This window comes from Mobula hypostoma, chromosome 16 (assembly GCF_963921235.1).
Source record: "Mobula hypostoma chromosome 16, sMobHyp1.1, whole genome shotgun sequence".
Classification (NCBI taxonomy): domain Eukaryota; kingdom Metazoa; phylum Chordata; class Chondrichthyes; order Myliobatiformes; family Myliobatidae; genus Mobula; species Mobula hypostoma.
In genome coordinates this window covers 37,159,963-37,173,092 of record NC_086112.1, presented here as the reverse complement: position 1 = coordinate 37,173,092, position 13,130 = coordinate 37,159,963, and the positions used below count along the sequence as shown (strand labels likewise).

At 41.8% G+C, this 13,130-nt stretch overlaps 1 protein-coding gene across 3 annotated transcripts in view; it reads right to left on the bottom strand.

Moving 5' to 3' along the window:
* pcsk5b (proprotein convertase subtilisin/kexin type 5b) overlaps positions 1 to 13,130 on the bottom strand; it is a 336,889-nt gene that overhangs the window by 206,721 nt on the left and 117,038 nt on the right. For all 3 annotated transcript variants that reach the window (XM_063068758.1, XM_063068760.1, XM_063068759.1), the window contains exon 7: positions 9,434 to 9,606. In XM_063068758.1, the coding sequence (XP_062924828.1) occupies positions 9,434 to 9,606 (173 nt within the window). The remainder of the gene's footprint in view (positions 1 to 9,433; positions 9,607 to 13,130) is intronic.

Sequence of the window (13,130 nt, the reverse complement as noted above, 5' to 3'; positions counted from 1 at the left end):
ACGCAAACCCTTCTCGCCCCCGCCCCCCGCTTTCCCCATGATTGAGCCAAGAACTCTCATACTCAAGTCAGCAGTTTGTAGTTCAGTCCCACTCCAAAGGGCTAAGCACAAGTAAAAACATATGCTGCTGGCATTCCACTACAGTGACAAAGTAGTCTGGTAGCTTCTATCTGGAAGCTCATCTGCCCTTTCAGGTTAAATTTTTGGGGGGGGGGGTGGGGGAGGGAAGAGAGAAATGGCACTTTATCATAGAGTCAAGGAGCTTTACTAGCCAATATTTATTCTTTACTCAATGTTATGAAGACCAGATGACCTGTTTTCACTTTTGGAGCATACCAGATGTTTGCAAATTACATGCCGTATTTTTCACAAAATAGCCGTGGGTATTACACAGGCCAGACCGATTATACCTCAACAAAACTGGAATCAACAACCATGCAGGAGGTTTGAGAGAGCTGTGGAGCAGCAGAGGAATGAAAAGAGGCTCAGAATGGGGATGGGATAGGATGGCAGCACTAAAGAGGAGAGGAGGAAGGTGCCAAAAGGACTGGGAGAGATCATCAGTGCCAGAACAAGAACTAACCTGGTTCTACAAAATGCCTGAGAATGTACAAGGAAGATGACTGATTGTTTACAGAATGCAAACTCAAAAGGCAAGTTCAGCAAGGTTATTGGGCTGCAGAAGCATTTAACCATATGGAATGTTAAGGCTGAAACAGGAATCTCACTTTAAATCCAGGAAAGGGATCTGAACATTTCTGAATACATAAAAAGGGAAGGAGGGGCAACGGTACGGTTGATGTGGGAAAGTATTGCAGTGTTGGAGAGCTCTACAATGATCAAAAGACAAACTAGATGCAATGATGTAACTGATCTACAGGTCAATATTCCTTGTGTAGGATATGGAGGAGCAAATTTGCAGACTAATTGCAGAGATATGCAGAAGCCAGAGGACTGATAAAGGGGGATATCAACTATCCTAATATAGAACATAGAAAGTTACAGCATATTACAGGCCCTTCAGCCCACAAAGTTGTGCCAATCATGTAACCTACTCTTGAAACTGGCCAGAATTTCTCAAGTGCATTGCCCTCTATTTTGCTAAGCTCCATGTACCCATCTAAGAGGCTCTTAAAAGACCCCATTGTATCCACTTCCACCACTGCTGCTGGCAGTGCATTCCATACACCCATCACTGTGTGGAAAAACTTACCCCTGACAGTCCCTCGGTACCTATTTCCAAGCACCTTAAAACTATGCCTCGTCATGTTAGCTATTTCAGCCCTGGGAAACAGCCTCTGACTATCCACACGATCAATGCCCCTCATTCATCTTATACGCCTCTATCAGGTCACCTCTTATCCTCCATTGCTCCAAGATGATGCCAAGTACGCTCAACCTATTCTCATAAGGTATTCCCTCCAATCCAGGCAACATCCTTGTAAATCTCCGCTGCATTCTCTCTATAGTATCCACATCCTTCCTGTAGTGAGGTGACCAGAACTGAACACAGTACTCCAAGTGGGGCCTGACCAAGGTCTTATTTAGCTGTAACATCTCACAGCTCTTGAAATCAATCCTGTGGTTGACGAATGCCAACAAACCATACGCCTTCTTAACAACACTGTCGAGCTGCGCAGCAGCTTTGAGTGTCCTATCGACACAGACCCCAAGATCTCTCAGATCCTCCACACTGCCAAGAGCCTTACCATTTATATTATGTTCTGTCTTCAAATTGGACCTACAAAAATAAACCACTTCACACTTATCCAGGTTGAAGTCCATCTGCCACTTCTCAGCCCAGTTCTGCATCCTATCGATATCCTGCTGTAACCTCTGACAACCCTCCAGACTATCCCCAACATCCCCAACCATTGTGTCATCAGCAGATTTACTAACCCACCCTGCTACTTCTTCATCCAGGTCATTCATATATATATATATATAAATCACAGAGGAGGAGCCCCCAAACAGATCCCTGCAGAACTCCACTGGTCACTAACCTCCATGCAGAATATGAACCACCTACAACTACACTTTGTCTTCTGTTGACAAGCCAAATCTGGATGCACAAAGCAAGGTCTCCTTGGATCCCATGCCACCTTACTTCCTGAAGGAGCCTTTTAGAGGGAACCTTATCAAATGTCTTACTTAAATCGATATACAGTACATCCACTGCTCTTCCTTCATCAATGTGCTTTGTTATATCCTCAGAGTTTAATCAGGCTTGTAAAGCACAACCTGCCCTTGGCAAAGCCATGCTGACTATCCCTAACATAGACCAGGATAGCAAAGACAAAGAGGCAAAGAGTATTTCCAAAGCATGTCAAGGAGAACCTCCTCAATTTTTGTCAAACGAGTCAGGTTAAGTGAAGTATCAATGGGGAATACATCTAGTTACACAATTAAAACATCAAAGTTTATAAATGATACCTACCAAATGGGAAATAGAACACACCAAGACACAAAATATTTGAATAAGCACCATTTTCAATGACCAAAACAGACTCAGTGGAGATTAAACGCAAACAACAGGAATTCTGCAGATGCTGGAAATTCAAGCAACACACAAAGTTGCTGGTGAACGCAGCAGGCCAGGCAGCATCTGTAGGAAGAGGTGCAGTCGACGTTTCAGGCCGAGACCCTTCGTCAGGACTAACTGAAGTTACTCACTCTTCCTTCAGTTAGTCCTGACGAAGGGTCTCGGCCTGAAACGTCGACTGCACCTCTTCCTACAGATGCTGCCTGGCCTGCTGCGTTCACCAGCAACTTTGATGTGTGTTGCTTCAGTGGAGATTAGTTGGAATTAAAGCTTGACAGGCAAAAACTTGTTAGAAAAATACGATCAGTAATAGACCATTCCATCATTGCAGCCTTCAATGTGATCACGTGGCATTATCTTCCCACTCTTTCCCCACAAGCTTTGAAGTGACCATAAGACATAGGAGCAGAATTAGGCCAGTTGGCCCACTGAGTCTGCTCTCAGTGAGATCTTGGCTGATCCTTTTTTTCTCCTCCTCAGCCAAATTCCTGTAACCCTTGATACAGTGGCCAATCAAGAACCGACCAATCTCCGCCCTACATACACCCAACGACCCAGCCTCCACAGCTACCTGTGGTAACAAATTCCACAAATTCACCATAAGTGAGAGGGTTTTAAGGTGGAGAAGCTCCTACAGTCTAAGTATGTTGCTGTCAAGGGAAAAAACTGCTTGACCAAAAAGACAGGAATAAGATATAGCAGAATAAAATCCTGTAGTACACTACATTGCTAACATTTGGGTGGTTAACAGATGTTCAAGGGAAAAGTTAAAAAAGCAAATGAAGGACCAACAAAGGATGAGAAAAGAAAAGCAGCAAACAGAAGGAAATCCAAGTATACTCTTTTGGACCCTTGCAACCAAGGGTTGAAAGAGATGAGGTGGTGACAATCAGATTCCAAATAGGAAATCCATTCATGAAATACAAGAACACTCATCACAAGAACAATGAAGGAATGTTCTACTGTCGTTTTATCAAAGGAAAGTGTATGTAGTTGAGATACTAGATAGTCTATAAATCAATATAAGGTTTTAAAAGCTAACTGCCTTCAATTTGGATAAATCACCGGGTCTAGATACATTGCATCTGAGCTTACTGAGAGAAGCAGTGAAATAATTTGCAGAAGTCCCAGATAGAAATCTTCCAAACATCTTATACATTTTAAAGCCTGAGGACTGGAAGACTGCAGATATTGTGTATGTATTCCTAGATTATCAATTAGAGAAAGCTAGCTTGGATTTATTAGAAGCAATTGTGTATTTTTTGACGAAGTGGAGCTAAGCTTGGCATGGTGCATATGGCTTGGCCAAATAACAGAATAGTGAGCAGTAGTAAAAGGTTGGAACAGTTGAGGCCAGTTCATTGACTATATTTAAGAGGGAGTTAGATATGGCCCTTGTGGCTAAAGGGATCAAGGGGTATGGAGAGAAGGCAGGTACAGGGTTCTGAGTTGGACGATCAGCCATGATTGTACTGAAAGGCGGTGCAGGCTCGAAGGGCCAAATGGCCTATTCCTGCACCTATTTTCTATGTTTCTGATTGAGCAAAATGTGTAATGGGATTTCCTTGGAATCAGTACAAGGGCCACTGATTTTCTGAATGTAAGGTATGCACAAGGCAAAATGTCCAAATCTGTAGATGTAAATGTTCCATTTGTGCACATACTAGTGTTTATAAAATGTTCTTGTTCTCCATGGCAATATAGTAAGCAGCATAGTAGGATAATAATGGACTTCCTTCTCCAGCTGTTGGCTTTTTCCACTTATCACTTCCCAGCTTTCTACTTCATCCACTCTCCCCCACCTCCAATCCTCTAATGAAGGCTGGCTATTGACCACCAGTTTCTTCCTCCTGTAGGCAATTAACAGTTCTTTGATTTTGGCAATGTTGAGTAATATGTTATTGTTGAACTCCAGCATTAAAAAGGTACATATTGCAAAAGAAATTAATTGGGTTGAGAATGAAAAGCAAAAGTTCAATTGTTCATATACAATTTTAGATATAGATAACTATTTTGCAATTCTGTTAATTCAAAAGTATGTTCTATTAGAGCATTAGGGTGACCTAAGACTCTGAAAAGTGTATACAAATATTGGTCTCGCACTCTATCAGATCTTAAGTTCCTCATTAGTGATCTATTAAAGACAGCAGCTACTTTGAGAACATTTAGAACTAGACTAATCAATTTTTATTGAACTTTAGATCTCCAAGAACCAATTGTTCTACAGACTTGACCACGCACAGCAAAACCCCAGCTGCATGCCAAGCCCACTAATATTAACTACCAATGATCAAATGCCCAAACTAAGGTACAACATTCTGAGCAGTCACATTCCTTTGAGAAAATAACTTGTCCTCTGCTCTACCCTTATCCTTAAAACTATACTCCTCAGTTTTAATCTTTTGGGTAAAACCAACTAATCAGAATAAGCTTTGTGAACTCTCACATAAATATTTTTAACGTGTTTACTATGCATTTTAGTTTAAAGTAGAGGCCATATCCCCTTCATCTCTGTACAAGCAATGCTGATCAAACTCAACAAACAGGTCAGGGAGCAACTGTGGGAGGAAAAGAAACACTGACATTTCAGGTCAAATCTGGGGAGCAGTTTAATCATTCTCTTTTGGCTCAAAATCGTACCATGAGTAGAAATCAAAACAGTGTACAGTTTGCCAAGTGTAATCTTAGCAAATCTCCCAATGTTGTAGGGAGGATTTTATTTGTTTACCCTTTAAAATAATCAGCAAGCATAGAATTAGTAGCTTGCTTTCTTACATCCAAGTTACTTTTTTTTAAACATCCCCTCTGAACATTAGCATTGAATTGTTCTGAACATCCCCTATGAACATTAGCGTTGAATTTGTTAATAAAGAAAAACATTTTTCTATCCTTCCAAAAGCATAACTTTCCAAAAGCATAACTTTCTTCTTCTCTGATCTTTAGTCAGGACCATTTACACCTTAGGATTTCCAGCATCTGCAGATTTTCTTGTTTGTGATACCATTTACATCTACTCTAGACCCACCTTACATTATCGGCCAATTTCATTGAATTGATAATACCTTTGATATTCAAACATTCCTGCTCTTCAACCACAGTTTTGCAGATGACCTGCCAACAGCTCCAAGTGGTTCTATTTTACATTCCAGACCCAGTGTCTATACTTGTTTTTAAAAAAAGTTAAGATTATGGGAGCCAAAAACTGGGAAGAACGTGGTCACAAACAAGAGAAAATCTGCAGACACTGGAAATCCTAGCAATACACACAAAATGCTGGAGGAACTCAACAGGCTGGGCAGCATCTATGGAGACAGTTGACGTGTCCGGCCGAGACCCTTCATCAGGACTGGAGAAGAAAGCTGAGGAGAACATGGTCACATCTGTGCAGTACTCTCAGGGCTACTGTATTTGATGCAAGTCTGGCCACCCCCACCCACCTGCTCCTCCTCCAGTTTAGAAATCACACAAATTGTTTTCAGTTGATATGGGGATCCAAGATGGAGTAATCAAGTGGGTCACAATGCACATGACTCTGAACAATGGGGCAAAAATGTACTCAATGTTACCCTCACCCTGATGACCACCTTCATGTGTAGCTACATCAGGTTGTGTGGAACTTAATTAATGGGCACCAAGTACCACTGTGTCCTAAGGTTCCATCTGCCCTAGTGTTGCAAAGGATGGGCCCTGTTGTCACACAATGTCCCAGTCAGCTAGACAATGTCGCACCATCTACCCTTCCTTTAAAAAGTTCTTTCATACCAGTGGTCAGCACAGTACGCCCTGCAGGCACGGTGGTGTGGTTCATGAGCAGACTGTTCAGAGCATCTGGCAGAATGACTCATCACCAGGCCTCACTAGCAGGTACTCAGAGCTTTCCTGGTTGGTGGCAAGTGCCCTCCCAGTCAGAACCTTCCTGCGTGCCCAGTGCATTAATCCCACTATGTTAACTGTAGTGCGAATGAGATGGTTGCTCACCTCTCTGCAGGCTGTGGGTTTGGAGAAAGATTCAAGGGCCTATGTCACGGTTCATCTCGAGCAGCTGCGTGACAGACGATCATGGGTTTACAGGCTGTTCCCAGGGACGTACACAGAGATGAACATCAAGTGCTGCTGGCAGATCAGCAGCTTTGGTCTGCCAAGTGCAGGTGAGCCAGCACATCGAGATGTCCGTTGAATAAGGCTGTCGACTGGCTGAGGTACGCAGTGAAGCCTGGTGCAGCCACCACAAGGGCTCAGTATAGAAGACCACAGAATATGGTTCTTCTGCTGCTTGGAGAGGGAGGGCTGAGATGAGTGTGGAAGCCCCTAAAATTACTGAAGTAGCATGCCACCCCAAAGGGCTATTGACGTGTAGGAATGTAATAAGACCCAGCTATATCGCATTCCACCCCCACCTCCCCACCATGACCACACCGGGTTTCCCTCCAGGAGTTCCAGTTTCCAGTTTCCTTTCGGAGATGTAAAGTTGTCGTTACTTTTTACGCCTCGTGGCACACCATGCACCATTTTTGACGTTTCCATAGCACCTGACTTTTTTCACAAGGTTGCCAGGTTGCTAGCTCAATGCTCAACCCAGCATGCAAGGAGATGGCTGGATCTGAACTCGGGACCTGTTGCCTCAAAGTCCAGCGCTGACACCATTACGTCATCTGGCTTGAGGTTGGCTGGGTTAATTGGTCATTGTAAATTGTCCTGTGATTAGGCTAGGGTTAAATAGGTGGGTTGCTGGGATGGCGTGGCTCGTTGGGCTGGAAGGGCCAGTTCTGCTCTGTATCTCTGTAGCTCTGTATTTAAAAATTTTTTTTTAAATGCTGGAGGAACTCAGCAGGACAGACAGCATCTATGAAGGAGAATAAAGTCAGGCAGAGGCCTTTCATCAGGACTGGAAAAGAAGGGAGAAGCCACCCAGATAAGGTGGAGAGGGTAGGGAAAGGAGTACAAGCTGAAAGGTAACAAGCGAAACCAGGTAAGGGGCATGGAGGGTGGATGGCAGCAAGCAGGAATGCAGTAAGGAGAGACATGGCTACCATAAGTGCTCACTGGCCCACTGAGTTCCTCCAGCAAATTGAACCGCAGCTTCTATTTCCTCTGCAATATTCGATTAAAATCTCACTTGCATTAAATATTATGCTCAGTCTTGTAACTTACAAACTTCTGAAAACTTTCCTATGTACTGTAACTTTAATAAAATCTTCAGTAAAATTTGTGTTGAAAGCTTTTTGATTATTCAGATCCCAAATATGTTACGATATGTCAGCAGTTTAAATTATGTTAGGATAGTGACGCACAAGGGGAGCCTATGGGCTGATATTTATGCCTTAACTGGAACTAGGATATAGACAGTAGAGAGCATTCAGGAAAGGCAGACCACAAGACTTTATCTGTAGTTCAGACTAAGCAGAACTACAGATAAAGTCATGCTCTTTAAAGATTATTCAGCAGTTTAGTCTAAGGTTTCAACAAATATTTTTATACTTGTTTTATACCCGATCTCTGTTTACATTTCATGTAACAATTAGAATAACTTGTACTACCATTCTTCCAGCATCTGCTTTGCTAGTCTAAATGATTTGGTGATCTCACTCCTCGATAATATAAAAATTAAATCATTTTGCTAGTTTGGGGCACTCAAAAACATGTTTGTGCTTTCCAAAGTTCAAAGGACACTCAACTTGAAAATACATCCAGGTTTACCTCCTGTATTGTATGGGATTGGGATAGTTGATAAAGTCATTGTAAATTAGGTTAGGGTTAAATCAAGGGTTGCTGGGCAGTGCAGCTGGAAGGGCCTATTTCGTGTTGTCTCTCAAAAAACTAAAATAAATTGGCCTTGTAGGAATTTATCTCAGAGCAGTTAATGAATGACAATAAATCATGGTCTTGCCTATATCAACATAGATTGAATAATTGTTTTTTTTTAATTCCCTTTGATTCCTTCACAGTAGATACCACTAACCATAATCTTCTCAAATTCCCAGAAACATCCCAAATTCCCACAATGCCTCTGAGATTAAACCATTACAGACTAGGAATAATCCTGCTAAATGCATCACCTCAAGGGCCAATATACTTTCCAGGTGTAAGGCAGCTGAGTGCAAGGAAGCTGGCTGGAGGACCATCATCTACCCTGTGGAGGTAGGATGCTGGGGTTTTGTCAGCTCAACGGCAAGATTACTCCGTGATATGGAGAGTGAGCTCAGGAAGGCCATTAGAGAATTAGCTGAAGAGGCTGATAAGGGCGGTTTTTGGCTGTGGCTGAGGAGGAAGGGCAGAAATTGGGGGACCGACAAACCCCATTGGAAACTACAGGGGGTGGCAGGGAGACATCCCTGCCACTGATCCGCCACCAGGAGATGCACCAGGGTTAAGGGAGCAAAACATCAATGGGCAGTGGTCCCTGGCTGATGACCCCGCTGTTGACCCAAGAGCACTGTAGGAGGTGCGGCAAGTAGCGATGCCAAGCAGGAAACGTCATCCTGTACATCTCATTGAGCAGCTTATGGAGGGGATTAAGTTGTCAGTAGTAGTTGAACGGTTTACAAAGCTTCATGGTCTAACCACAGACCCTCACATTTACCTCAAACAGAGAAGCAAGTAAACTTATAAAATTAAAATGCAGGAAAACTCCAGAGCTACCTGCCATTGCAAGTGGCCTGGCTGTGAGGAATTCATGCATCTACCTTGAAAATTAAGTGGACAAGTCAAATGAATGAGCTGAAAGCTGATGGTAATAATGTATGAGCAGATCAGTAATGAATGATCTCATTAATTAGTGTCCAAAGATCTGGCATCACACTGCACCATTAGGATTTAAAATAAGAAACTTCTATGGTGTTGGAAGTCAAGCTAAGTAGCCAAACAATTCCAGTAAAAGCCCTGCATTCCTACCTGTAAGATGCCATTCTCAAAGGCCCGTATTGCGAGGGATGCTGGTCCATCTACAGTCTTTCCATCATCATCTGGTCCCCAGCTGGCGCTGTAGATATCAATGTGCTGTGGGCTCAGGCTAAGAGATTTCGCTTCCACCATGTCCGTGACATCCCCATCCAGCATGCGGACTCCTGAGGGAATTGCAACAGGTTAAAGATGACCCAGACTCAACTGTAAGCCGTGCCTCATTGCAACTGAAATGAAGCATTTGAGAGAGATGGGGAGGGGGTGTTATGCTGGTGGGAGCAAGGTAGTCCACAGGAAGTAAACATCAAATACAATTGTAATTTTACACTGCAGTATTTTAATCAGATGTACATATAGAGATTATGGATCAACTTATTTGAATAAATCAGCTGCTTCCCACATCCCATTGAAGACTGCCATTTGAGGCCACTCTCTGTGTTCCATCTGCTTTGCTGTGAAGGGAATTTAAACAGTAGCTTTTTGATACTTCAGAACCAGTGAACCTAGATAGCAGAGAGGAGAGATGGTTGATGGGGGTCAATGTTTTGAACAAGAGCATATACACATCATCGAACATTACAGCGCAGTACAGGCTCTTCTACCTTGTTGTGTTGACATTTAAACCTACTCTAAGATCAGTCTCACTCTTCCCTCTCATATAGCCCTCCAGTTTTCTATCATTCATGTGCTTAAGAGTACAAGAGTTTCCTCAAGTGTTCATAAAGTATCTGCCTCTACCACCAACCCTGGCAGGGCAGTCCACACTCCCACAACTCTATTTAAAAAAAAACACCTTAGTTCTGACTACCACCTCCCCCCCCCCCCCCATATTTTCCTCCAAATACCTTAAAATGATGGCCTCTTATATTAGCCATTACTGCCATGGGAAAAAGTTTTTGGCTATCCACTCAATCTATGCCACTTTTCTTGTGTACCTCTATCAAATGACTTCAGCTCCTCCTCTGCTTTGAAGCGAAAAGCCCTAGTTCATTCAACCTATCCTCAAGATGTCTACGCCAAGACCATCCAGGTACTTTGCATTCATTGCTGTTTCTTCTAACTTAGAAAAAATGAAAATAATGGAAAAGCTAAAACTTTCAACTTAGTTAAAAAGAGATCAAGATCTGAAGCATGAAATGAGGTGACAATTCTGAGAGGATTTAACAGAGTAAATGTTAATGTTTCCTCTCAAAAGGGAACCTAGAAACAGGACAAGATGAACCACTCAAGGTGACAATTAGTGAGTTTCCTCTTCTGAAGGCTGTGAATCTTTGGAACTCTCCAGCTGTGGAAGAGCAGACAAAAATTCATTCAAGGCTGAGATATATTATTGGACATTGGGGGAATCTCAGGTAATGGGGAACAGAAATAAACATGGAGTTAAGGCCAAGATCTCATTAAATATAGCTTGCTCTTACTTTCATTACTTCTTAGACTTTACCCTCAGTCTGAACATACACGTTCAGGTGAATCAAATCTGAAGCTGAATTTTAATAAGATTGGCCAACAAAGCACATCTGCAGATTAGAGATGCCAGAAATCAACTTTCACAAATTATCCCCTGGGGCAGCAGAGTGCAGACATTGTGTAGAAGCCCCTTCCTCTTTTACTCCAGCCCATTGTTCTAACTGTGGAGCAAATCAATTGATTGTTGTGGAATTATCCCAGGGTGTCATTGCAATGAGTAAATCTTCAATTGAAAATGTCAAATTAGACTGTCACAAAATATTTACCCCAGTCCAGTTTACCTTAGCTACATCTACTAAATCATCAACTCAAATGATTGTTAGCATTGATAATATACCAGCCAACGATATTAAGCAGACTGGCAGCTACTTTGCTGACTTTTTGGATTTGTGGGAAATCAATATCTCTATAAATGAAATTAGAATCTGATGCTAATGAAGTCAATCCAACACCGAAAGGAATAACTTGCAACACACTTTTCTGCTCTCTCAACATGAAAGTTTAAGCAGTCATGCAATGCCAATCATTTTGTTAAAAACGGTATTGGATTATGTTGGCAAAACTTATGCAGATCTTATAAAATGTTAAAAATATCAGCCATATTAATTGGTTGTCATTTGAATTGCAGTCTCGTCTTCACTACCAGGCAGTTCACCAACGTCACAGAACAATTGTAAAGAACTGCAATTGCTATTGAAGCTCCCCACAAGAATAAAAATAGACACTCTAAAACAGGGTTTCTCAACTGGGATTCTACGAGTTTGCCAAGGATTCCGCAAGAGATCATGATTAAATAAACAAACATTTTTTGAACTTAGCACAATGTTAGCACTCACAGTGGTGGGCAGTGACCGAGCAGCTCTTTTAGCAATCTTTTCAGAGGTCTCTCAGCCCAGCGTGGCAGTAGGACCCTGTTTATTTGGTTTAGTGTAGAGGGGAGGACGGTAGGCTGACGAGTGTGAAGTGCGTTTACCGAGTATTGAATGGATTCGCCAACTTGGGCTGTGATGCATTTTATTAACCCCTGTGTTTTACAGACATGTCTGATGGTCCACTGAGGAGATTTCTGAACAAGTGTGAGATGGAGGAGGATGATTCTAGACCTAGCCAAACAAACAATTCTGATAAGGTTAATGATGAAGAATTACAAACAGTTATTTCACTGCATTAGTGAAAACACGAACACAGAAAAAATTCATCTTTATAAAGAAAGCTTATCAAGGAGCTTTACATGGACTGATGATTCAAGTTGTCATATTCCATTGTGCCTAGTCTGTGACAAACAACATAAAAAGACACTCAACTACAAATCACAGCCATATGACAAATAAAGCTGCTGATTATGTTAAACTCCCACTGGAATCTCAAAACAGAGCAAAACATTGTTAATAAAGTCACAGTCAGTAAAAAGATTCAGAAAACAAGTTACTTAGTAGCAGAACTTATTAACCAGTAAAGGAAAAGTCACATAATTGGTGAGAATCTAATGTCAACATGTAAAATTATAGTGAGTAAAACGCTAGGGCAAGATGCAGTACGAGAAGTTGAAGGTTTCATTCTCAAACAGTCAATAAGTTGACATATTGATGACATGTCGCATGATGCAGAAGAGGTTGTGTGTGATGAATGAAAAGTTCTGGATGATGCTACAAAAATGATTAACTGTATTAAACAAAGACCGGTTCACTCGAGAATGTTTTTAAAATAACTGAAAACCTGGACAAAGCATACCAATATCCTGCTACAGACAGAAATCCAGTGGCTTAGAAGAGGAAGAGTTCTCAACAGGGTGTTTTTGAGCTGAAAGGTGAATTGTAGGAGGACTTTCAAGAAAATAGTAGGCTAGATTTTGTTGAGTGCTTTGAAGATGAAGAATAGCTGCAGAATCTAGCCTACTTAGCAGACATTTTCCATCACATGAACCAATTGAACTTTGCAAGACCCTGAAGAAAATATTTTGACGTCAAGTGACAAGACTTGGATATAAAAGGGAAACTGAATCTTTGGAAAAATCATGTTGCAAAAGGAAATCTTGAAATATTTCCACTGCTGCTTGGGTGAGAGTGAGGAATGGTATCAGAAAGACTCAAGTCTTATTGAAAACCACCTAGAAGAACTGCAGAACAAAATTGAACAGCTTTTTTCCCTTCTTTTTTACACAAGTCTATGACTGGGTGAGGGATTCTTTCTCTGAACTTTTTGCTCAGCCCAAGAACTTGAT